Source organism: Nipponia nippon, unplaced genomic scaffold (genome assembly GCF_047370975.1).
Source record: "Nipponia nippon isolate SJK-2023a ecotype South Korea unplaced genomic scaffold, ASM4737097v1 scaffold_3, whole genome shotgun sequence".
Lineage (NCBI taxonomy): Eukaryota > Metazoa > Chordata > Aves > Pelecaniformes > Threskiornithidae > Nipponia > Nipponia nippon.
Window position 1 is genome coordinate 33,159,089 of NW_028262347.1, and position 27,995 is coordinate 33,187,083.

The 27,995-nt window shown below is 36.8% G+C and overlaps 1 protein-coding gene across 2 annotated transcripts in view; it reads right to left on the reverse strand.

The window, feature by feature from the left end:
• Positions 1–4,940: 4,940 nt before the first annotated feature.
• Positions 4,941–27,995, reverse strand: part of GXYLT1 (glucoside xylosyltransferase 1) — a 35,195-nt gene continuing 12,140 nt past the window's right edge. For both annotated transcript variants that reach the window (XM_087767151.1, XM_087767150.1), the window contains 6 exons: positions 20,517–20,691; positions 19,397–19,522; positions 18,294–18,545; positions 8,878–9,001; positions 8,396–8,568; positions 4,941–6,837 (listed from right to left, as the gene is read on the reverse strand). In XM_087767151.1, coding sequence (XP_087623277.1) covers positions 6,676–6,837; positions 8,396–8,568; positions 8,878–9,001; positions 18,294–18,545; positions 19,397–19,522; positions 20,517–20,691 — 1,012 coding nt within the window. In that variant the 3' untranslated portion in view covers positions 4,941–6,675. The remainder of the gene's footprint in view (positions 6,838–8,395; positions 8,569–8,877; positions 9,002–18,293; positions 18,546–19,396; positions 19,523–20,516; positions 20,692–27,995) is intronic.

Genomic DNA, 27,995 nt, shown 5'->3' on the forward strand with positions numbered 1-27,995 from the left:
GAAACACTTTTTTTACTGCAAGGGTGACCGAACACTGGCACGGGTTGGCCATGGAGGTTGTGGAGTCTCCATCCTCGGAGATATTAAAAAGCCATCTGGACATGGAGGCAACCAGCTCTAGGTGGCCCCTGCCTAAGCAGGGCGGTTGGAGCAGATGACCTCCAGAGGTTCCTTCCAACCTCAACCTTTCTGTGATTCTGTGAATTTTTAGAAGTTCTAGGAGCTACTTTGCTTGTTAGTATTCCCAACCTGCATTTGGTCTCTGCTGCTTAGGCTCCAAGATATATTTATTCTTATTCAGTTTACCAGCTATTTTACATCCATGAAAAGTGGGTCCAGCATTTGCCAACATCAGCCATTCAAGTCTTAGGAGTTACTTTTTCTCTGTCATGCCTATGTTCAATCAGGATATTAAAACATTAGAAGCTAGGGGAGGGAGTGGTGTTCTTCCTTGTGTCTTTGTATTGATCATCCTACTTTTTGCAAAAAACAAAGACGATACGAGTAGGGGGAATTCAGTTTTTGTTTGATTTAATACCAGATCACAGCCTCTCTGAACCTTGTAGCATGACCCCAAAGGGAATAAAGGACTGCGGTATCTCCTCTTTTTGACAAGATGTCAGACTCCAACACATCTCCAAGACATTAGGTCTAAAATGATATTACAGCATCTGCACTTACCAATGTGAGCTGACTTGAAAGGACCACCTAACAGGCAATGCCTCTTTTCAGCCCCCCAATTCACACCTCCCTTCCTCCTGCCCACTGACTATAGCAGGCTTGAAATCTGTTGATTCTCCTGAGGGAAATCTCCTATACCAAACTGGTTAGCCTGCTTCATATTCTCTGTGCGAACACACAAGGTCAAAGACTGGAAGCAAAGGCAGCATCTTCTGGAACAGTTCATGAAAGTTTCACCAAACCTGGAGGTGAAAACACGCAGAGATTAACTGCAGATACACCAGCTTTGTTCCAGTACTCCATCTGGCACACAAGCATCTTGCAGAGTGACACAAAGAGGATGGTGCCAAGTGTAGCTTCAGCAAGATAAAAATAATAAAAGATAAAAATTAGAAATTACTAAATTATGTAGGAATTACCATAATGTTCATATTGCAAAACTGAAGTATTACATCTGGGGGGAAAAAAAAAATCCCTGCAGCTGACAGAATGAAGGACTAAGAATACAATGGTTTAATTTTTGGAATAAATTAAGAACAAAAGAAATAAAACTGGTTTCACTACTAACGATAATGTTGTTGATAATGCAAAAACATTCAATTAAGTCTTCTGCATTCAGAAGTAAAATATGTTTGCGTCACAGGAAGATGTTGAAATACTTTCTTGTCCATTAGCAAACCAGAAGAAAGTTAAACAAACATTGACCACGTATAAATATTTCAAAATCAGCAGTTCTAGACAATTTACAGTAGGAAACCATGAAAGAATTTCCTGAAGAATGCTGCTGTTACTAGTTCAAATGAATCTTAGCATTCCCAGAAAATTCCAGAAGATAACCTAAATAATTTCAATATTACTCAAAACACTAAGTTACTTGTAGTCAGACTACTACGAGACTATTCCCACATAAAAATAATTACAAAAGTTGCAACACAATTAACTGGAAGAGAAATAAAAGAAAATACTACAATCGGAAGTAATCAATGTGGTTTCCAGGAAAATAAAGCTTGTCAAACAAATCTGATATTTCTTCATTAATATATTTTTTTGTTCATGAAGTTGAAATTATGTTATCCAGAGAAAAAACAGAAACATCAAAATCTTGCAAGATGAACTGGCCACTCTCAACAAATAAGCTTTTATAGAAAAGTGTTATCAATGAGCTGTTTCCAGTGATCTTATAAAGGACATAACATTATTAAAAGCTTTCATCAGTGATCTGAAGTAAATATAAAACCATGGCTGATGAAGTTTGCAGACGACAATACCTGGCAAGATGATAAACAGTGATAACGACAGCAGTTACACAGATGAATCTGCATTACTGTGGTGAAATGGCACCAGGCTGAGCTCATTTTAACAAAGACAAATGCCACCACATTGAGGAATGTAGATCTTATCCCAGGAATGGAAAATAAGCTAACACAAGCATTCAATGTATAAATTCAGAAAGGACTAGGAAAATTTTACCTATGTATTAAAATTACCAACTCCTTAACTACACTGAAATCCTGTATATCGTTCTGGTGCCCATATTTTAAGGAAGACTCTGAAAAATTGATGAAGGTAGAAGAAAAAAAGAGCCACAAAACTTGAATGACACATATGTTTTAGTGAGAGAGAGTTCATGAGCTCGATTTGTTTGGCTCACCAGGAAACTGAGAAGTGATTTGATTACAACATCTAAGTACCTCCACGAGGAGAAACTGCAGGATATTAAGGAGCTCTTTACCCTAGTGGTGAGAGGCATGAAAAGAATCAATGGCTGGCAGCTAATGCCAGAGAAATTCAAATGAGACACGAGGCACACACTCATCACCGTGAGAACGATGAGCCATTGCAACAAACTGGCAAAGTGAAGTATTTTCCCTCTTCATGCCTTCAAACCAGGACTGGACATTTCTCTGAAAGGTATGATTTAGCTGGACACAAGTTATGCTTTAGTCAAACAAATTACTGGGTTCAGTACAGAGGTAACAGGGAGAAATTTAATGGCTTGTGATATATGACAGATGAGACTAGATGAACTAACACACACCCCAAGGCTAAACTCTATTAATCGATTTATCGGTGCTTTATGCTGCCATCCATTGCTACAGTATCTGAGCACTTTCATATTAAATCAATAGCAATAGCAAAATACCTCATGGACTTCAAGGAGCTTCTGGAACTTTTGGTTTTAGGAGTAAAACTAATTAGGGAAGGATTTTTGAGATTTTTCTAGAGGTGGTCAGAATAATAATTATATAGTCAGTAAGTGGATATTTTTAAACCTGCTTGATAGTTGAAAATCTTTTAATTTGAAACAGAAACTAGACAACGAAAAAGAACTTAAAACTTTAAAAAATGGAAATTCCAGATATGTCCGCATGTTTGGAGACACCATTATAAACCAGGCAGAAGAAACCAGAAGTCTAGTGTTTTCCTACAGATAAGCTAAAAAAGTAGATGGCTGATTTTACCCCTCAGTTTCACCCCATTTAATCCACCACAAATACCATCACATCCATAAATGTGAGTAAATAAACAGCGGTACTTCATTCCTATTTTCACTCAGAGCACCCAATTAATGCACATATTACATGTTCTGCTTCTAAACACTCCAAGCAGACCCAGATCCTTCCCTCCTCCCACCACTACACTGCAGTTTCTTCCTTTTCCATGCTGTCCAGATGGGAAGTACAATCTGGGAGGAGGGAAAGAAAGACGACTGGCTTCTCAGTCATCCTGTTATGGAAAGTGCCCAGATAGAAGTGTGGAAAGCCTGCATGGTTGGAGTATGTCTAGTATGGCCAGAAACCTGGTACAAATTAACAAAAACGTTGACAGTTCAGTTTTCCAAACAACGTTTTGCCAGGAGTTTATGGCTTGACCAAATTTAGGTCAAAACTAGCAAAGGGCAACTCCATATTGCTTTAAAATCTGTTTAAAATCAGAATAAGGAAAAAGAAAATATTTTTTTCTTCTAAACCTCTTTTCTTAATCTTTCTAAATTTAAATCAAAAGCTTACCAAAACCAATTCAACTGGCATTCAGGTCACCTTCAGTCTAAATTTTGACAAAACTACAAATAACTGGAAAGACATTTTCATAAGGCTTACACAGCCTTATTAACAGGCAGAGGTACAAGTATCATACATAAGGATGTTTTGGTCTCATTAATGGATAGTTGGCCTTTCATACTACCTACAAAGAGAGATAGAATTTCATACAAATGAGATAACACATCTTCAAATAGATCTCTCCTACCATGAAACTGTGATCCCTTTAAACAGAGATAGAATAATGGTACCGTGATGTAGAGACAAATCAAGCATGATAAAAACATATTTATCTTAATTTAACCTGAATGTGCATTTTCTGATGTTTACATTTTTCTATGAAACATTACACTTCCGTTAGCCTTAAACAATTTTGTAATAAATAAATCAGTAAAAATGGTATTTCTTAAGTTCTATAATTTGTCAGGTCCTATTTTGTTGGTTACTTACTATGTCTGCAGAAAAAGCAATGTTTCTAAAACTAGACAGCAATAAAGATTCACAGGCTAGGTGTAAGTTTCTACACTTACATGCATACAACCTCACAAATCAGGTATTGAAATGTTTGCGAGTATAACTGGTTTCTATCACAGTACTTGGTTTTCCAGTCTTCTTACTGTCTCCAAATGTTTTCTAAGTCAGATTTCTTTTTAAAGGTAGGTCATCTTTCTAAATTTAAGACATAGGGATTACAGAACTAAAAATTTATCCAAAACAGACAAATACTCTAGAGAGTTACTTAATGGAAGCTACTAAGCACTTGCTGTTTTTTAAGTTTTCTAAAGTGTTCATGAGTGTTACTTGAAACTGGATAGTTGAGGTGAGCAGTTTAAGTTTATATTAATACAGATTAAACAGAAACTATGGCATAAGGCAGTATATTCTGCTCTTTGTGATATGCTAAGTAAACATCTCTTGAAATAAGCACAAAGTAAGAACTTTCATCCTACAATAAGCTTCAATATTAACCCTTTTTGTCCTAAATCCCCACAAAACCTGAAATTTAAGTGGAAAGGTTGCTGCTAATGTTCATACTCCACTTTTTTTCTAAAATAGCTCATTGGGTTTTAAGCAGTATCTTCACATGCATACAACATACTAAAAATCAATTCAAACCTGAAAGTTCCCGCAAAGACAAACACAAAAAAACAGGCCGAAAGAAAGAATTTTTAAATACAAACACACAGTACAAGTTAAAAAAAAAAAGATGAAGACAAATTGATATAAAAATCAGTATTTATGTAAAAAAATAATGCATTGCATATTGTAAAATCAGTCAATAACAGTATTCACCTTCACACAGATTTCTAGATTTTAAGACTTCAAAAGGTTACATAGCAAGGAAAAGAGACCTTAACTACATACGAGGCAGATTGCTTCCTCGTTTCCATTCCAGAAATTTACACCCTGATCCAGCAGGGATATTAGAAGCAGGATATAAACTCTGCTTACAGTGGAGTGTGTTTTTGTACTGCGAAAGCGTTCGTCCAGTTCACATGGATCTGGGAGTCAGAGCCAGCCTGCCTTTGACAAAGAAACAGCCACAAAAATTAAGCTTCTAAAATAGGGTTGGGATGAAGGTGCAAGTCAGTGAGTGGATCCTCCGTGTTCAACACACAGGAACTTTTCTGGAATCCAAAAACTCACTTTATGAAGACTTCATCTCAGTTAAACAGGTTATCCAAGTTCAAATACACTTTAAAAATACATTTCATACCATGCAAGTTTAAATAATATTTTACTGTAACACTAGAACTCAGCCTTTTTCTTCATGTTTTTCTCTGAAAAAAAGTTTGTATTACATAAACAGAACTTTTTTTCCACTAACTAAAGCAAGCCTAATCCTTACCTGTTGTAAATCACTATCACCCTATTGACAGTAATGCATTCATGTAGTTGAGGATGTGCCCCAGAACTATTTTAAAGCCATGTTATTAAAAAAATATAGTAACAGGATATATTTTCTAAGAAACCCATCTAATATACAGTCTGATGAAGCATCAGAACTCTTATTACAGCTCTTCACTTTCAGGTACTAAATACTCTATAATAATCATCAGGTAATAATTCTTAGTAAGGAAATACAACAGCAAGAGCTTTCCACTGTTGTTTTTTTTTGTTTCCTACTTCCCAAATGCCCTATATAACTGCAAAACCATGTAACTTTTAAAAAGTATTGCAAGACAGATAACTTCAAACTGGCTTTTTTGCTAAAAAAATCCTCAGTTTGCTCTATCTTTTGGCCATGATGGCTCAACGATGTTGAAACAAATGCAGTATATTAAAAAGTCTCCGTATCTACTGACAGAAAACTAGTGTCACATACTAGCTATTAATTTCTCAGAAAATTGTATTTAGAGTGTATAGTATAGTTTACATCTAAGATAAGCAAAACAAGATTGTCAAAACAGTACTTCAACATGTAAGAGATGAACATATAAAGGCACATACAGATTGTCAATGATTATATCACTTTTCTTTGAAAAGAGTATTTTCTGCACTTGTAAACAACTTTGTTCACATAAAGGCTCACACCTTTAAAGTGAGGTTAGTGCTGCTGACTCAATTATTGCTACATTCACAGTTTAAACAGAATTTTAGACAATATATGAGGTACGCTCCCAAATAGAGCCATCTTCATTTCTTCCTTGTTCATTTGATCATTAGATAACTGAATTATGCAGACTAAAACTACTGACCATAGAAGCCAGTAACACCCAAATCATCGGATCCAAGAGAAGCATTAGCAGTGATTAAACTTCAAAAGAGCAAAAGGTCACCTTTGCAGAAAAAAGTTCCTGTTCTTCATTACATGAATATTTTCTTCATTTTTATGTATACTAGTAAACTTTTATCTGGGCACAGTAAGAGCTGATTAGCTCCATATTAGAATTTTTGCATCTTTTGACCAATATGTTGATTCAGTCTCTTGATTTAACAGCTTGGAGAAAAATCACCTTCCCTTTGATCTTCTGGCATACAAGTCTCTTATGCTTTTTGTTAGCTGCTTTATGAACACTTTGTATACTTTTCCACAGTATGTATGCATGGTTTTCCTCAATTCCAGTTCTAGGGGCTGCAACAGGGAATGAACCAGATCATCTCCAAATGAATACTGTAAAGAGGTTAAGAAAAGAAGATTTAAGGTCAATACAGAGTTACTAAAGAGTTCAAAGTTACTAAAGAGTTGTATATAAAAATGCTTTTCAACATTGTATTTGCTCTCTATAGGTTTATTAAATGTTTTCAAGAACTTGGAGAGCTTCTGAATACAATATTTGAAAATCACCTCTAAATTACAGATCTATTCTCTAATGCTTTCAGTAAGGCTAACAAGCAAGATTTAAAAACAAACAAACAAAAAACCCAAACAAAAACCACACATAATCAAACGAACATATCCAGACAGGCAAGGAAGAAATTTAAAATTACCTTATTAAATTAAAAATTTACAGACCTAAAATGATTTCTGGCTATTTGTTTGTTGAACAGTAACTTTCTTAAATGACATGTAACTTTTAAGGAATACAATTCTTATCAAACTATAATGAAACAACGATATGAAAAGTGGTACTACTGAAGTTTCATTAAACTGAATGATGGTCAAGCACATGCTATGTTTAACATGGACATGAAATAAAGAAGTCATTAATTCAACAGTGCAATATTTTTATAAACAAATTATAAGCTAAAACAGCATTTCAAAGTAACATAATTTTGTTCATCTTATTACCACTGAATCAACAGTGTTTTACATACTTTTTCTGACATATTCACAAACCAAATGGGATCATAAATAAAAAGAAATAATTTTTTCTTCTGTTTTTGACAATGCTCAAAGGAAACAAAGAAATAGTATTTTTATGGAAACACATTCACTTTCCCTGCAATGTATTCTCAGACCCCCAAAAGTACTTTTCTTCATTTTTATATCCATATGACAACATGTAATAAAGCACCATTAAAATATACTATTGATTTTTGAAGGTTATACACACACAATAGCCTGCTACATTAAAATGTGCATCAGTGCTAAATTTTACAGCTCTTCAGTGAGTATACTGATGTAGTGATAAATAGTTTATTAGATGACTTATTTGCAGAATGAAAAGAAGTCACTGTGCTTAGTATTTAAAGGAACAGCAACATATTAATACACTGAATCTGTAGAAAAGGTCAAAACAGAGTATAAAAAAAATATTTTCTACAATCCAAATCTAGCTACAATTAGATGTTAAAATGTTGCACTAAATACACACAAACTTTGGGAAGAAGGGGTTTTTTTCATTTTAAAATCTCCAGAAAAATGAAGCTTCTGTTGATCTCCAAATGCGCATGCAAACCATTTACTAGATGTATTTATTAAAGGAATGGGAATAAAGCCTTTTAAATAGGTATTGACAACTACAGGCAATGTTTTAAAATCCTAACCTAGACATAGTCTACATTGTGTTTCAAGAGATGCTCATCACAAAAGGAATACACTGGAATTCTATCCAAGCAGTAAACAGAAAATTGGTGAAACACTTAACATCACTTAAAAGAGAAAAAAATTACTTTGTTGCAATCAAGGTAAGTATAAACAAAACCTACAAAATACATGCAGCACTGTAGATAAAAATACATTAAAAAAACCCCAAACTTTGCACAAGTACAATGCTGAAAACACTTACATTTTTTATTGCTTCATAGACAGCCCTAAAAGTCGGTTGTTTATCATCATGGTAAACACCTCTGTTTCCATGAAGAATAAATATACCTTCTTCTTCAGCTTCCTTACAATTGCTTCCATAGATGCAGTGGTCAGGCCGATAATTCCATTGGCAAGGAAAGACATAAAGACTTTCTGTGCAGAAAAATGAGAACTCTGGATTAAGTAACCAAATTGTTTCAGGAAATACATTAATCTTCTTTTTTTTTCCTTAAGGCTGCTTCATAAATTTCTGTACAGTTGTTTTGAACCCTAATAGCTAATTACACTCTAGCAAGCTCCAATGCTGTTTGTCAAAGTAAACACTTTCAGAAAACAGAAGTAGTGAAAAGTCCCTTGAATACTTCCACTGAAAACTCTGCTAAAAATATTTTCCTGGATTTTTGAACATCATAGAAAAAAATCAACTTTGTCGTGTTAGACTTAGAATCAATGTGGATTTACCTGGATTGTGAAAAAACATAATGTTCAATAGATCCTGATCACCCCATGTTATGTTCAACTTGTACTTCTTCAGCAATGGCATAAGAATTTCTCCCCACTGTAGCCGGACTGGTGTCATATCATTCTATTAAACAAAACAAAGCAAAACAACACACATTCAGGACAATTATACCTATAAAAAAAGGAAATGCCGTATAGAATCGCAGTAATTTGCTTTTCAAAGTTACAAAACTCAAATGTATAGATGATTTCTTCCTTTTAAGCAATTGAGCACATCTAAGGAAAATCGTTATGGACATTTCCAATATGCTTTATTTCTCAATTATTATCTTATAAGGAAAATCATCATATGCATCTCCTACTTCTATTTAACTGCCACGTTAAATTTTCGTCTTCAAGATTTCCCTCAAACATCTTAAAGAGTTCTAAGAAATAGCAAAGTTTTTAATACAGCAGTAGTATCTAACACAAAAACTGCATTTAAGTGATGCGTGCAAGTAGATGGGCACTATTTCAGCCAGCATAGCTTCACCAAGGGCAAGTCCTGCCTGACCAACCTAGTGGCCTTCTATGACGGAGTGACTACATCAGTGGATGAGGGAAGAGCTACAGATGTCATCTATCTGGACTTCTGTAAGGTCTTTGACACGGTCCCCCACAATATCCTCCTCATGGATTTGATGGGTGGACTGTTCAGTGGATAAGGAATTGGCTGGATGGTCACATCCAGAGGGTAGTGGTCAACGGCTCAATGTCCAGATGGAGAACAGTGACGAGTGGTGTCCCTCAGGGATCTGTACTGGTGCCAGTGCTGTTTAATATCTTCATCAATGACATAGCGGGATTGAGTGCACCCTCAGCAAGTTTGCAGATGACACCAAGCTGAGTGGTGCAGTTGACACGCCTGAGGGACGGGATGCCATCCAAAGGGACCTGGACAAGCTGGAGAAATGGGCCTGTGTGAAACTCATGAGGTTCAACAAGGACAAGTGCAAGGTCCTGCACCTCAGTCGGGGCAATTCCCAGTATCAATACAGGCTGGGGGATGAAGGGATTGAGAGCAGCCCTGCCAAGAAGGACTTGGGAGTACTGACAGATGAAAAGCTGGACATGAGCCGGCAATGTGCTCTCACAGCCCAGAAAGCCAACCGTATCCTGGGCTGCATAGAAAGAAGAGTGACCAGCAGGTCGAGGGAGGTGACTCTGCCCCTCTACTCCGCTCTGGTGAGACCCCACCTGCAGTACTGCGTCCAGCTCTGGAGTCCTCAGCACAGGAAGGACATGGACCTGTTGGAGCGGGTCCAGAGGAGGGCCACAAAAATGATCAGAGGGAGGATCAATGGTAACACCTCTGCTACAAGGAAAGGCTGAGAGTTGGGGTTGTTCAGCCTGGGGAAAGCTCCAGGGAGACCTTATTGCAGCCTTTCAGTACTTAAAGGGGGCTTATAAGAAAGATGGGGACAGACTTTTTAGTAGGGCCAATAGCGATAGGACAAGGGGTAATGGTTTTAAACTAAAAGAGGGTAGATTAAGACTAGAGATAAGGAAGGAATTTTTTACAATGAGGGTAGTGAAACACTGGAACAGGTTGCCCAGAGAGGTAGCAAATGCCCCATCCCTGGAAGGACACACTGGATGGGGCTCTGAGCAACCTGATCTAGTTGTAGATGTCCCTGCCAATTGCAGGGGGTATGGACTAGATGACCTTTAAAGGTCCCTTCCATCCCAAAGCATTCTATGATTCTATAAACATCCATACTTCATGCAATTTCTCTGTCTTTATAATATACACAGGTTTTAAAGTTAACTTCAAAAATTCAAAATGGATCAATATAAAATTAATTATTAAATAGTTCCAAATACATATAGCTAAAAAATATTGGCTACAAAGCAGTATACAAAAATACAGAAATCCTTCAAAGGTTTTCAAAGGAATTTTCATTAGTTGAACTATGTTTTTTAGTTACTGAACTTGAACTTCCACAGCAAAGGCACAACTTTTCACTAGCAAAAGGCAGTAAGACTCTAAACCAACAGCTGTTACTTAACTCCCAAATTCTTGACATAGCAAAATCACTTCAAAGGAAAAGGAGAAGTTCTAAAGGTTTGGCTGAGGAGGTGCTACTTGGAATAAGCTGGCCTACGTTGAACTCCACATTACCAAATGGGTTACCATCTGCAGTGTAACAGGTTACATATTCTAAAGCTAATTTCTTATCTTTACACCATATTTAAGCTCAATTAGAACAGAAAAGGAACCAGGCTGCTCACTCTGTACCTTCTACTTCAGTTGGGAGAGTGAGGACAGAATAACAGTAAGTCCCAAAGAGAAAATTCCTGAGCAAGTACAAGATTATAACCTTGGTTCTTTTTAACTAAGTTGTTAAAAAAAAAAAAAAAATTAAATTAGAACTCCAGTATGGTTTGGGATCTGTATACAGAAACAGCATATTAAGAAACAGAAAAGATTACCAGGAGCAAAATATTCAGTTTTAGAATTATAGTATCAAAGACTTTCTTCTCTGAGCTTTCCACTGACAAGCTAGAAAGTGCAAAAATTAGCAGTTCAGTTTTTAGTCTTTCCTCAAATTATTTCAGCCATCAAATATGAAGGGCTCTCAGAATTGAAGACTAAAAAAAGAAATACTATCAGATTTCAGACAAGAATTAATACAAAAAAGATCTATAGCTTATATTATGTAAGAAGCCAAACGGAATATTACAGTCCCTTCTGTCCTAAAAAATTTATGACTATGATTGCTTGCAAGTATTCGATGAGAGCAGGCATAAGAAATGCACAAGAGAATTCTTCTCTAGCAAAAATTATCATTAGGCTCAATGCAATGTGATTAAACAAAAGAAAACACAGGCTTAACACCAAGCTAAAACCTTCCAAAAAGCAGATCAATTGGACTAAATCATGGTGGGTAAAGATTACTCCCTCACCTGAACTTTGCCATCCATAGAATATTGACCTAAATTTTAAATTTAGACTCAGTGCTAAGAATTAAAAACAGAATTGAATTAGCTCACAGATATCAGGATAATCATAACAAGAGAATATACAGTGGGAAATAAAGTTTTAGAGCAGCCCACAGAAGTATTACTTGAAATTCTTAAAGTCATTATTTCTTATAATTTTCATTTAACTTCTATAGTTTTAATAGCAGTGAAATCCAGAGTATATCCCAAGTAGATGCAAAGCAGGTAACAGCATACATCACATTGTCAGATGTCTAGAAGCAATACTACTTGACAAATAGTGCTATCAGATTTAAGAATTGGAAATCGTAATATTTCAATAACCTTTGCATAAATAGAAAAGAGTTATATATTAATTTATTATCACTGATGTATAATGAAACCAATGTAGGAATCAGAGCAAGAGAAACTATTTGAATAGTTATACAACCTCCTTTAAAATTCTACTGTAACTTGTAGTGAGGTCAAACAGCATGAGAAGTAGAATGCTCAAGTTCCATCAAAATTGATGACAGAATTGCTTTTCAAAAGTTACTCAAGTAATTATGAGAAAAATAACTCTATGGTAACTTAAGGATTTCCAGAACATAAACCTCCTCTCCAATATTCAACAAGGTTAAAGAGGTTTAAGAAAAAAAGCCACAATGGCAGTGGGCATTTCTGTGATGCCATCAAACTGATACAGACAGGCTCTTATGAACCCTCAAAATCCCGGGGTTTTTTGAGCAGAAGAAAATGTGTAAGAACAAAATATACATAAGGACATTAAGATATTCTCCTAGATGTTTTTGTTTGTTTGTTTCGATGCTGTGTTTTAATTACTGTGGTCATTACTGATTTCTGGGACAGAAGACTTCTGCCTGGCCAAGGCTGAAGTCAGACTTAAAAGAGCTGCCACATTTAGCCTGTACCAACCTAGTGTTACCTCTCTCTTAATTCTAGTAGGAAAATATAAAGTTGAGGAAAAATACTCAAATCATACAGCAATATCTAAAGAAACTGCAGCTGTATCCCACAAACAGTTGACCAATTTAAATTTCCTTAAATGCCAAATGAGAGCAAGCCCTCTTCCTTCTGGTTACATGACTCTCTCCTGTCCTTGCATTAACAGTGTAGTGCTAAGATGTTTTTGTCAGCTGATTTACTTCACTAACTCAGTAGAAGGATTTCTTTTTTCTACTGTTACCAAATTTAATTGAATCATAGAAGGGACCAACAAACACCAGAGGCTAGGACAAAGTAAACAAGAAAAGCAGGGAAAAGCAGATGGCAAGACATGGGAACCTTCCTTTTAGAAGCAATTAGCTTTTGCACAGGCTCACCGTATTTCTTGGAACTATAGCCTTAAGCAATACTGAATGGTAAAAAGAAAAGTGTACAATGGCTTAGGTCATAGAAACTCTCTGAACTTTGATTTTTTTTTTTTGTCTAAAGCATACCCATGAACCTCTCCTTTGCACATGCTATCTGGAGTCATTTTGTTTGGGGCTTGTTTGATTTTCTAAGCGCTCATTCCTTTCCATGACTGTCCACGTCTCAGGCATCACAGCAACTAAGTTTCTTAATAAATTTGATAAAAGTCATTGTTCTCTATTCACAAAGCCTCACTGGTCTAAGACTTCTTGTTCAAACACCCTATCTGGGGTATTTGCTACATCTCTTCAAGTTTAAAAGTATCTATATCTATATGTATATGAATATAAAAAGCAGTCACCTACCATTACTTCTTCCATGTTTTGCATTCCTATTTTCTAATTGCTGCTTAGGAAAGACAACAGGCAGACATTACCAATTCTAGTCTTATGTACAGTTATGCACTGTTTAATGACCACACTATATTCAATAACATATACGTGCATACATATGTATCTTTATATATGTATACACATGTGTGCATATGTACGTATGTATACATACAGTGCATATATCTGTATCGTATATATACACAAAGTCTCAAAACACACAGGACTATCTTATTTAGATAGGTAGGATCAGGAGTGACAGCTTCCATTAGGCACCATAGATAGCCAAGTAGCTAGGATGCTTGTCCGAAATTAATAGACCTGACAGTCCTGAGAAGATTGAGACTTGAATAAATAAGTGGATAAAAGCAGACTTAATCCTGGAGCAATACATGGAACTACAGGTTTTCTGCTACCCAGATGAGCGCTATAAGCATTTGCTAAAGTCTCCGGTTCTCCTTTTTATTTATTCATCTTCTGGTTCCTCCTGACTCTTACAAATCAATGTGACAACAGAAGAAAGATGCTTAAAGGCCTCAAGCAGCTCACTCTGTAATTTCAGGCTGAAGAAGCTACAACAGACAAAGAACCCGCAGTTTTAAATCCATTGCATTAGAGGAATATCCTGATTCAAAACTTCCACTGTTTACACAAGTGCTCTAGCCACTAAATAGTCATACAAAAAGGTCTACAGGCAGCTTTTTAAAGATATAAAAATTCCCAGAATTTATATATTCCTTGATAAATTTGTTGAGTCTCCTGAAGGAATATAAACAAATTCAGACCTTCCTATAAGACAACGAAGCATTTTCTAGTTCTACTGTATTTGACTGGAATAGTTAATGGGACACGACATGGGACAGTACCTGTAAGGTTCAAAAGCATCTGCAGTGCTGCTGGCAAGGGGTATTAGGACAGTCTCTACCCTTGAATTTGGTTTACCTCTCTTCTGAAGGCTTCAGACTAGTAGCTCCTTTGCCATCAGTAACAAGGGAAGCTATACAATCTCTCAGGCCTACTGTGTATAGTCTCAACTACACTAAACCCTTTTCAAAGCTTTGCTGCAAGACTTGCCATTTTTCATACTGACCAATCATCCTTTTAAGACATTCAAGGAACCTGAAGAAGAAAACAGTCTCTGCAAGTCTCTACGAACAGCAGAGTTTCTGTAACGGAGCTTGTGCATCTTAGGGCCCTGGGATGCTCCGCAAGCTTGTGGGACCACACTCTAGGTACTGAGGGAGCATAAACTAAATGGTTCCCTTGCTGAGTGCTCTCTAAGCCAAGATCTCAATAATCAATATTGTGTAAGAGAAACTAATTTCCTGCTTAGTCATTACCCAGGCTGCACTATCTAGCTATGATATGAGAGGAGAACGATCAAGCACTATCATTCCTAAGTTTCAGGTAACCTAGTAGCTCTCTGATTAGACGTCCTCAAACTGTTCTGACTGGGCTGAGCATGCTACCACAAGCCTGATACTGTAGGACACTTCTCCAGTGTGTCCAATAGGTGAAAGGACTAAGTCAGCAGCATGGGTTAGAAATCATGAGGTAGTCTCCCGTCAGAAACAATTCTGAGCCTTCCAATACCAAAAAGTCTGCAGTGATAAATATGTTGGGCACTGGCAATAAGGTCTAATGCAAAGTCTTAGCAAGCCAGTCACACTGGAGAAAGTATCTGTCCCTCCAAATTCAAAGCTTCAACAAACAACAAATATTACACTTGCCAGAAACAAAGAGAGAGGCAAAACACCTGGATGCTCAGCTAGATACTCAGCATTTTTTATACAAGGGCCTGAAAGATACTGGGGCAAGGTTTTAAATCAAGACGGGTATCCAAAGAGGGCATTTCAAAATGCTTCAGCTGAACCAGAAAATCCATATGTCAAAACACCATGCACTTAAACATTTTATCTGTGTTTCTTGCTCAAGGTAATCAGACTAAGACTCCAGGAAAGATGTATAGGATGATGAAAGTAGGGGGGAAAAAGGTGTAGGAACAGAAGGAAAAAGATTAACTTCATGCAAGAAATAAGTTCTCAGCAACCATGTTAAAAGCTGCACACACACAAACCCCACCACAACAACAAAAAAACTATAAACCCCAGGTATACAGAACACACCATCTTTTTTACTTCGTACTATCAAGCAAGAGTGAAAGAATATTTCTTTATGTGCACCAGTAGTCTCAAATGTTTAAGGAATACCCACGGTGCGCGCACAAGCATTCCTGGACAAGTATGGTGTTCAGAAGACATGCGAAAGCAAGGGCCAGAAGTACATATGCATCAGACATGGAAAGGGAAGTCTAAGTTTGACGTGACAGTAAAGCCCTGGGAAGGATGCCAAAGAATGACGACTAATGATTACAGGCAGCAAATGCTGTATTTCTAACATTTAAAACAACTGAAGTGGAGCAGGGGAATGGGTTAATTGCTTTTATTTTTGTTAACTAAAGCCATCAAAAAGGGTTTTGAATCATGTGCTTTGCTATTGGGAAGCTTTGCTCTGTTTCTGCTTCCCTTTCTCAAATGCCCTTTCATAATTCTAAATATTTAGTATACTTGCACAGGACTGTGTAGCTCACTCCAATCTCAGTTCCTTTCCCTTATTGTATAATGCTAAGCCTGCAACTCATCAAGCAGACTTGCTTAGTACAGTACATAACGCTTTTTCTCAAATTGTTTAGTAAGACAAATGTTTTCAGGACAAGTCAAGATATTTTTTTTTGTTCTGATTCTGATGTTCCTCAGTACAGAAAGAAGTTCAGTGGCCCACTTAGCTACAAACTGTACATCGTGTTAGGTATACTGAACTTTGCCAGCAGGATCATGACAAAAGCATATGGATTTGTGCCTCGCCTTACAGCTGAGGTCTTATAAATCACAGATATTTACCCCCATAATAAAGAGCACTTCCTCCAAGGCTGGTTTTGGTTTAGCAATCTGACATGTTTCATTGCTTAATAAATATACAACATGGCAACAACAGGAATATGTAGCAGATATTTTCAGGACCTTGAAAATATTCCAGCCCTCTAGTACCAAGGGAAAGCAATGATATTCCATTTTGAATTTCAAAATATTCATGAATGATTTCACCTACTTAAATCTGTATAGACAGACTTAAATTTTAAGAAACCACCGGTTTTAGGTGTTAAGGAGAAAGAACTTTATATACTACATAAAACTCTAGAAAACTGTGATTAATTTGAAAGACAATTTTAGTATCCTACATAATTTGTATACATCTGAAAATTTTAATTCCAATTTTAGTAAAAATGCAAAAAGTTTCAAATAGATTGATAACTTAAGTTGTACTGAGAAGCCCAACCAGAATTCTGGCACAGTATGAATAGAAGACCAACCTTATCCCAGAGTTTACTATGCTAAAAATAATTCACTACGCAGAAATGCGCTGTCAGAGGTTAACATACACTCAGGTTTCAGTCCCATATTTTTCTTGTTATACTTTTCAATATTTTCATTTCTCCAGATGCTATAAATCAGGAAAACAAACAAATAACAAAGTAGACAATGCCAGATTCCACTGATATATACAGAGAAGGTTTTTTCTTGGGGAAACTACAGCTATATACTATAGCTACTATAACTTCCTACTTTAGGCATTGGAACAGCCTGTCCAGGGAAGTGGTACAATCACAGTCCCCAGAAGTATTCAAAAAACGTGTGGATGCGGTGCTTAGGGATATGGTTTAGAGGTGGACCAGGTAGGTTAACAGGTTGGGCTCAATGATCTCAGAGGTCCTTTCCAACCTTAGCGATTCTATGATTCTACTTTAACTACAACCGAGATAATCCATTTTCCTTTTTTCTTAAATTCTCTGTATTTCCATAACAAAAATATATAGCAAGAATGTTAAGATGAAAGCTAAATCTTTCTTAAATTGGAAATGGGGGAGAAGTAACATCTACTGCAAGTTTATGTTGCCCCTTTTATGGGCGCACCTTCCAATAGTTTTTGACTGCGTGATTATTTTTCTCTAATCAAACTTCTCTTACACAGAGAAGTACTTTTTCCCCAGCATAATCACATAGCACTGCTGCTGTACTCGTGTTTCAAGTACATAAGAGAAAACTTCCCATCTGTGAAGCAATGACCGTTCCTGCTGCTGCATGCACTGCTTTAGTAAGTACTTTCATGATGAACTTATTTCTCTACAAAAACTGTGACTTCCAAGTAAATCAAAAGATACTTAAGGTGATAATCACCTGGTTACAATGTAAAAGACCAAAATTTGGAAACTGTACAGCTAAAATAACTTACTAAATGTTTTAGCACCACCTCCTGGTCATACTACTACACATTCTTAAAGTTAGTTTACAGTATACATTAACTATTTTCTGGGATCTCTACAGTGAAGAAAAAATATCAGAATATCTACTAACAAATGTAATTTACAGCAGACCATATCAAATCACAGGATCTCTCAGAACTAAGAAAAATTAAAACAATCAAGCACACTTGAAATTCAGGAATTCCAAGTCTTACGGTGAACGGCATTTAAAAAACACAAATTAGATACCATTTTAAACACAGCCTATTTTCAGAGCATTGTTCCAATTACAAGAAAAATATTTTGAAAAATACTGTCCACATGAATTTGAAACAGGATTAGAATTAAAAGATGTAAAATCATAGAAAATGCAATAAAGGCAACACACATACCTTGAAATACTTTCTTCTGATACGTGTCATATTCATTAACATGACTCCAGAATTTATTCCAGTTACTCCATAATAGGGATGTCTAGCAAAGCGATTATACCACCCGATACGAGGCTCTTCGTGTTCCGGTGCCATTGCAGCAATTTGTGTGGAGTTGAACTTTCCCAGAAAGGACCAAATATCATCAACAGGTCTCAAAAACAGAATGTCAGTATCAACATATAGTAGTGAATCCACATTTTTGAGGATTAACTGTGGGGGAAAGAAATCGAAAACCAGACTTCTAAGTTTTATGGAGTTTCTCTTCATAAAACAGAAGTTGCTGCGATTACACAATGAAGTTTAATACATTTTTGTCATATGCAAATAAATTCACTTCAGACTGACAATTTGCAGGCCATAAATTTGTCATCATTCCCTCTTCTCTTATTTTGGAGAAGTTTTGCAGAGTGAAACGGAGGTTTTATATAGAATAGTAATGCAAAGGCACTCAGTCTACATTTTATATCCCAGGGCTCCTCAGGAGTAGGTTGCAGGCCAGGTGAAACGTTACCATAACAGGAGCTCCTACCTTCCTCCTCTTCCCTTGCTTTCCTATGCATCTAATCAAACAAGGGAGAGGGGTAAGGGAGCCCCAGAAGAGACAGTATTTGGGAGATAGCTGCCACTGCTATAATTCACCTAGCCTGAAGTATGATTTCTGAAGTGTCTCAGATGAGCAAAGAAAAGGTTGCACTCTGGCAACTATAGCCCATTTCTTGCTTTATTTTCTCTAGCACTTCTCAGACCCACGCATGCAGGAAACTTTCCAACTAAATGAGGAGATGAGGTGTGATAAATCCTTCTTACCTCTGAGAGGATGACATGACCTGTACCACTCACTGAGGATATTGTGCCATAATGCAGCAAGTGAGAAAAGGACTTTTATTCTATTAGTGCCACAGAAGAAAGTTAAATTCAGAACGTTTTTTAGGATGTCATAAAAGTAACTTTTAGGAGTAGTAGTAGTTCTTAATGTAAAACCGAGCAGAAATTAGATTAACAAGGACAGCTTGATGCTTCATAAACAGACTTCCATATTGTCCTATTAAAGAATAACTTACTGGCAAGAACAGCCTTTGTGAAGCACATGGTTTAAACAATTTCTTCCATTCTGCTGCACTTTCAGTTGGAAATGTTATTGGATATAATGTGTAATTAACTTTTCCTTCATAGGGGAAGTCATCAAGCTATGTGAAAAGAAGAGATCACAAAAATTGGTTCAGTTCGATTCTATTACAAAAAGGAATCAATCCCCCATTCAAATTGATACTTGAACACAACTGCAACACCTCTCTTCCATAACAGAAATGCTTCCTGAACTACAATAATCTGTCAACTATTCAAAATACTTGAACAGAAAGTGGCACCTGCAGGCCACTATGAAGAAAACACATCATATCAGATCATATACAAAAGTAAGGGCAAGTAAAATAAATTAGTGTTTACAAAACATAAATAAAAAACTTTTTCCCCTCTTAACTAGTTTCTACAGGAGAAATACCAATGAAGTCTTTCTCAATTTAAAATAACCTTACCCAATTTTTGCCACAGTTACTGTTCGCATGACATTAGTATATGTATATTAGTATCTGTAACATATTAATGTCATAGTTAGTATGACATTTTAAGCACAAAAATAGTAAAACCCTCCACGGCTATATACTAGTTAGCTTCTAATACTGCTACTCCAGTCATAATGTTATATTTATTAACTGGAATTTACTAAAATTAGACATAACCATATCTACCATTTTCAAAAACTGACACTTCACTTTGTTTAGACAATGTAAGACTGACTCATACCATAAGCACAGGAACAAAAAAGGACAGATCTCTGTTTTCTCTTACAAAACCAACTTTAAATAAGCTCACACACAAGACAACTGGTTTGTGTTCAGAACATCAGGTTTGTCTTTAACAGATTCAAGGTGACAAATCGGGAAGTTTTGGTCTGTCTCTATGAAAAGCTTTGATATCAGCAACCGGCATTTTTCGCAGGGGAAAAAAAAAAAATTCAAAAATCCCCATCCAATATTACAAAAGGCTTGCATATTACCTTATTTTTAGACCCCCGCATTTCTGCCACTACAGCCAACGACTACTACCCAAGAAGCAGAGAAATCGCTATATATTACTCAAATTGTACTACAAATTGATTAAATAAATTATTTGGGTACTTACTATGTCTTTGAAACTCTCATGCAATTGGTCCTCAGCAAAAATATGAAACTGAAGGGGTTTGATGCTGAAAATAATGGCTGATCTCAACATAGTAACAGTCTCCTCCAGTCTTTCACCACAGGCAACCACTGCTAGATGCATTTTCTCAGAAGGATGTGTTTTCATATAATCGTATCTGATACAAAAATATTTTTTCATTTGATGTTATTTCTAGCACAGGCTTAAAGAAAAGCTCTACTATTTACTGCAGCGTGTAATTTAACAAAATATCCTTTATCATATTTAAACCAGCAAAGGATAACTCAAACAGAACATACAAACTACAGCATTACACCTCATATGTAGGCTTACATTTAACCTGAACTATTCTCATATTCACTCCCACCATCCCAGCCTATGAGGGAAAAACAAGGTATGGAAGAGCTATACAGAAACTAAACGAACAAATATTCATTTTCTTAGTAATCTTACTATCCATTACTAGCAAGGAATTCCATCAAAATAGCTATGTTAAGAGAAAGATCACATGAAGTTACATCGAAATGTGAAAGGCTGACAGCACATTAAGTCTATGCATGAGTTCATTTTCTCCTCTTTCCCTGGACTCAGAACAGAGATAGGGAAACATAATAAATATTGAAGAGTTAAACTCTGCAACAAAAGTGATATAACCCCCTACTTTTAAGAAGTTCTCCTAAGAACATTTTTGAGTGATCTAGACGTTTTGTCCATTTTCTGCTCCAGTAAGTCCTTTTGTCAGATGCATGCTTCAGGGCTTCTCCTAAGCACTGGCAAAATGCAAAAAGCTTTCTCCCATCCTTCCATCCTGCAGGAGTACAACTTGGGTTGGAAGCAGGGGAAACTAACAGCTCAAATGGCCTTGTGGGATGTCCTGGTGCTCCCAGTGGTTCTGGAAAATCCCTCAGGTACACTGACCACATGCACTACTCATGTCCTTGGGGCTAAACCACTGCAAGGTGCGGGGGCTGGGAAGTCCTTTCTTCCTGAAGACAGCTGCCCAACAGTTATGGTGTGAAGTGCCTGGTATGTATTATACAGGGTACATTTAAAAGTTGTTTCTTTATTTCAACACAATAGGCTAAAATTATCATCAGGTAAATACCCTTAGTTTGGTGGCAAACACAGTGGGTATACTAAACCTAAGACCACATTCTCCTGGATTTCATATATTAGTCAGAAAAGCTTTCCAAGGTTTTAAACATGTCAACTCAAAGCCAATCTTCAAAACAATATTCTGCACTTGAGCTATATGCATGGACTATGGGAGGAGGGGGGCTAACAGAACTAAGAGGATCTGAAGGTTTAAATTACAAGTTTAATTCCAAGTTACACAGACAAAAAAAAAAAATCTGAAGCTGGAAAAAACATTCCCAAACTAATAACGGTGGATAAATGCTTGGCAAACATACCATCCATTCTTAGTAACTTGCCAAAGAGAGAGACACTTCAAAACAGAAATTAACAGATGTGATTCTTAGCACATAACCTCCACCCAATTTATGTAACTAAAACTTTAGATGCATAAAAGTTTTCCTTTAAATTGACAAAAGATACTATGCAAATATGCCTTTTTTTCTTTAAGGCATGGAAGAGCAACACACATTATTTTGAATTCCATGAGGCAAAATATAAGCAAAGATATCGATGTAAAGCTGCTGAAGTTTAATGCCACAAATAATGGCTGCATCTAAAAAACATTCCGAGTTTTGGAAGACTTTAATGCCCGGGAACTAAAAAACTCCAGCATCCCAGGGATTTAAGAGTAACAAAATTTTAATTAGAACATGCAGTAAGTCTTAAGTCAAGGTCTGAAGCATAATAATGCCCCAAAAATCACATGGGCGAATGACCTCACAGGTAGGATTCAGATCCAAAACAGGATACCTAAATGAAGATGCTGACATACAAGATTGTGTCCAAGTCTCATTAAAGCCAATGGAGATCTGGCTCACCAGATATGGAGTGCAGACAGCAATTCATCTTTCTTACTTTGAAATACCTAGGGCTTGATTCAATTTTTTAACATAGGTATAGTGCCATTTAATAAGCTCTAGAATATCCCACCTGACCTCCAGGTGCCAGTCCAAAAGAACTGGGTGTCTCAAAGATCACGTTGTATCTACTAGTCCTAAGGAGACATCTAGGATACCCAAGTGCTTCTCAATTAACACCAGCTATTTACTTCTCAGCAACTTAATGGCTAGTCACCTGGATCATTCACTACACTTGCAATTTTAATTACTGCTTAAGACCTACTTGACATAGACACCTATATGCAGATGTCTATATTCAGGTGATTTAATTCACAGACTGAAACCTTTTATAAGTCTTGCAGCAAAACCTGAAAAATTAGTTCAGGTTAACAGGAAAAAATATAATAAAATATAATCTTTAAATGTAACTGAGCCATGCCCATTCAGACATTTATACATAAAGCTAATTTAAACATTACACCACATAGTAAGTAGCTAATGTAAAAAACACAAAGCAAGCTGAATGTGATGAAGGTAGCTGAAACCCACAAATAAGTACCTTGCTGCAGTCCGAACAAGCTGCAAGCAGCAGATTAGCCTCATCCCTAATCCAGTGAAAAGGGAATTACAATAATTAAGCCCTGAAGTCACGAGAGCCTACAGTGATATTGCAAGGTCATGTGATAAATAAGGGCACAACCTACACAAAATGCATAGCTGAAAGCCAAGTTCCTGGACTACATGTAACACATGGCTTTCCATGAATAAGGTATGATGAAAATTATGCCCAAGCAACTCTAAAATGCATTGAGATTTAAAGACTGCATTTTTACTATTTCTACATCTAGTGACATCTGCGAATAAAAGAACATCTCAAGCCACACGACAAAAAACAGACTGATCACATTATAATGCTTTTACAGTCGCTTTGTTCGCACAATCTCTGTTCTATGAGTTTCTGACTTCATGAGTTCAATTTTTTAAATCTGTGCCTAAAAATAATTTTTTGAAAAGGCAAAAAAAAATTTAGAAAAAAAACTAGTAACAACTGAATTTCAGCTTGCACAATATGGGGAACAGCTGGACTCAGATCCGTAAATCCACAACACAAAGCTTTATCCCTGAAGCAGATGGAGCAAGAAGCCCTTGGAAAGAACAGGCCACCATTCCCTCTGGGGACTATGGGGATGAGACCTATTAGGTCTCAGAGACATATTACAGCAGCAGAAGTCATGAGTCACAGCCTCCTTTTTAATAATCAGGCCTCAGTGCTGCTCCTCTCCCTACATATACATCTCTCTCCACTCCCAGAGGGCAATCATTGCCTCATCTTCATCCAGGGACACTAACTACTTGCCTCTTGTGCTAATCCTCTGCTGCCAGCATCTTTCATCACTTTTTCCTTCTCCTCCCACTAGCAGCAGCATAAAGTTTAAGTTGTCCAGCAGAGTTTACCAGTGTGAGCTCTGCAGTCTTGCCTTCAATATTAAATGCCCCACTCACAGAGCCAGTTATCTATGCCATGACTTGTCTCACTCCCTTCTTCAATATTATCTTTACATGACTGTGGTCCTTCCCCTAATTCCTTTCAAAATTATCTGCCCTCAACTGCTCTCTATTTCTTCCTGAATTTTCCAGCCTCTGTAACCCTTTTCCCCATCTTTCCTCCACTGCTCTCCACTGCAGTTAGTCATGCAACTACCTCACCAGAAGACTCAGAAAGGAAAACCTTGTTCATTTAGACAGGCCTGGCTCCGGTATGACCTAATGACACAAGATTTTTCAGCAATACAGTTGTTTTTTTTTTATTAGCAGTTCAGTAGCCTTGTTGACCATGAGCAAAATAAAATGTATTTTACAAGAACCGTAACTTGTCTGAACCTGAGCAAGCTCTGGTATCAGAGCAATACCCTTATTGAACCTCAAATCCAGGTTCTGAAAGTGTTAAGACACTTTCAAAAGTGAGGAGATGCTTTCAAAAAAAAAGTTCAGAGGCAACGTGGAAAAAAAAACAAAAATACAAACACAGATTTTTATAGGCACATTTTAATGTGCCTATAAAAATTTAAAGCCTGATGTTTTGGTGTGGGAGAACTTAGTGGAGAAGCTGGAAAAAGCAACAATAGAGTGAAATACAAACTGTATTTTAGTAAGGTTTTTGGATAGACTAACAAGTAAAACTTGACAGTGCTAATTTCTAAACTAAAAAAAAATCTCCAATAATGTGGGGGTCCTATCTCCTGTTGGGAAATAAAAACCACTGGTAAGTAAAATGGAAGAGCAAAGAATGTACCTGCAATCCAATAGAAGATACTGAGCAGGAAGCCATGACAGGATTTGAGTGTTTAGGGACAAATAAGAGAACTTCATGTATCTAAGGATACTAATTACATGAGTGGTAGGGACAGTAAAAATAAATTAAATAAAACACTTGAGAGAGCGCACCACACATACTCCCATGAGTTTAGAAAACACATTTAACACTTTGACACTGTGAGAGCAAAAACATATACTTTAAAACATGCTGCTCAGGTACAAGCCTTGCCCTGAAGTATTTCTGTGTAGACCTTCATTCTGTAATGATTAATTCTGCTGTGGGGTTAATAACCTCTGACAGAGGAACATAGCTGGATACGCTCAATGAATCTGCTACAACAAGATTTTCCAGAGCCTGTCTGTCAAGACACTGCCTTATGTTTAAAGATGTATACGATGGCACACTGTATATTAAATTAGCATTTCTAGGTCAATTAAAATTATGAAGTAATAATTTGGTAGTAAACTACAGAGGTATGTTTTGACGGGTTGTACTCTTTTAGAACCTTCACTGCATCCCAGTTGAACTTCTTGGAAAAAACCAAAACCCAAATTATATCACCACTAAAATAGTAATCAGCTCCACGAAAATCTTAGCTCTGCCCTCTAGACTTGGCACAAGGTACTGCAGCGGGGGGGGGGGGGGGTGTCTCCTGCATACCTTTAAGATAAGGTTCTCCTATTCTTATTCTTATGTACCACATTAAGAGCATAGGTGAGAGGGTACCAAACCCTCAGGAACGCCCAGACAGACATAAGGAATCCTGTATCCAACTCCATCTAATTTGTGATCATTAAGCCTGTCCCAATCCTAGCCTGCTTTACTGAGGTCACCGTGCAACAGCTTCTTCTGCTGCACGCATACGCTGCCGCCTTCCCAGCTCCAAGCCTTCCAGAGCAGCTGCAGCATTACAGCACCTAGTGCGACCTGGGTACCATTCAAAGAACTGCTCTCGGTCAGTGTGACCGAGAGCAATTTTATTTTTCTCCTCTTTTTAAGCCACATTCAAGTATAGTGGCACTGTTATTACGGAAAGCCACGAAGGAACCATGGTCAGCCTTAATTCTGTCTTACAAACTTTGTGCGGTAGAGTTCCTTTTCCCCATCCATTGACGTACTACTAAGAACATGCCTAGGGATCAACAGGAAGCTCCCTGCCCAGCTTCACTTGCGATCAAGCTGTCCTCTCCTATAACTGAAGCAATAAATTGACCTCAGTTGTCCTTTCAAATTTTACTCTGGCCCGTTGAGGAGTTCCCATTTTTAATATAATTGCATGAGTTTTGAACAATGTAAAACTATTTGTCAGTTTCTGAGAAAACTGCCATCATCCTAACTTGCACCACTAGTTTTTATGTACAACCACCACCGTATTACATAATGGCAATATAAGGATGTAAGAATTATTTTGTAGGTTACAAAAACAATTTCAAAAATTATTCTACATCAAAACAAGTTTTCTTACACTGGTTCTGACAGAGCTACAGCCTTGCTTTTCTTTGATCTTTTCTCCATATGGTCTATAACACACGAGGCATGCAATATTCAGCTTCCTAAACAAGGTTGCTTAATAAAGTCTCTCAGTCTTTCCACAACATCATTAAACTAACTTTCCTTGATATTATAACCAAATGGACAAGGTTGCCAGGCTCAGCTGTGCTAAAGTTGTTTACACTTACAAAAAGAACAAACAGAAGCCTACTGCAAATGTATCTTCCTCTTCAGTACAAAAAGCTAACCACATTATCAGTGCAAATATTTTACCCATACAAGTTTTTTGACAATTAGCATGGAAAATGCAAATTATATTTGTTACAATATCCAGGGAAAATATTCTCATATAATCAACCTGTATTATTTCAAACCTGGCACCACAACGTGCCTCAGAAAAACAAATGGTAGATATATAAATAAAATACAGATGGCTTACTTATCACATCCTTTTTTCTTTTAATGCTTTGTGTTTGATCTAAATCAATTGATCATTAAGGAGCCTAACCCCGTAGCCTTTAGTCACCAGAAAAAGAAAAGCAAATAGGCAGAGCGAGAAGGGAACAAAGCCTACACTGATTAAAATGCAACTGTTAAATCATTCCCACACTTATTAGAAGTAGGATCAAGCTAACTACAGAAATTATCTGGATTTGAAAGTGATGAAAATTTGAGTTTTTACTCAGCTTATTAACTTTCTACTACTGCGCTGAATTAAAAATAGGTCATAATCAGAGCTTATTTTGCAAAAGTATGCTAATGATACCAGTGCATATGATGTCCAAATGTCATCTATTCAATTACAAACTCAATTAGTAGATTAGGTTTGAAGTTACAATATATTAGTCATTTAAAAATTGACTGTAAAAGTCCAAAGCCCCATCCTCCAATAAGCTAGCTACTTCGGAGAAGAAGTCCTGTTTTTCAGGTCTCTCACCATTCACCTCAATATATCCACACCACCTCAATATACTCAAAAAGAGGTGAAAGTTGCTTTTTTAATAGGCAACACAAGTTAAAACCCACCTAGAAGCAACATCCAACAACTGAAATCAGGCAGGTTAGGTAGCCATAGTAATGACCCCTAAGAATTTCTTCTTCATCAGTCTCAGTAGGAAATAAGCAGCCATACCAGCTAGATGACACTGAGCACCTTGAAAGGTGTAGTAGAAAATATACACATCATCTAGATCATGCGAAACCTGAGCCTCATGTTATCTTGATCAGCATTTTTTAAATTTTTGATAAAATCTATACCACTGTATGCAAAAGTGATCTCATGCTTCCTCTATCAATGTGAAAGCTAACAAATGTTCTGTACCAAAAGCACAACACAAGATATTTTGTCTCAATAATGTTGATAATCAGAATGGTGATAAAATAACGTGGGGGCAGAATAGCTCCAAAATCCTTCCCACATACAGCATAGGCAATAGATCTTACGCTGATTAACTTAAAGAGATAAGAGCCTTATCCATTATTAGAATCAGAAACTGCTCAGAGCTCATCGATTTCAAATGATGTTGAATTAGCTATAGTATGAGTCTATATATACACACCTCTCTCCAAAAAAAATTTCCAGATTCCTCTACAGGTCTCCAACACTTCTATTGTACTAACTTGAGTCTTACAAGTCCACAGAACATTAGTTGTCACTTCACGCATTATACACTTACA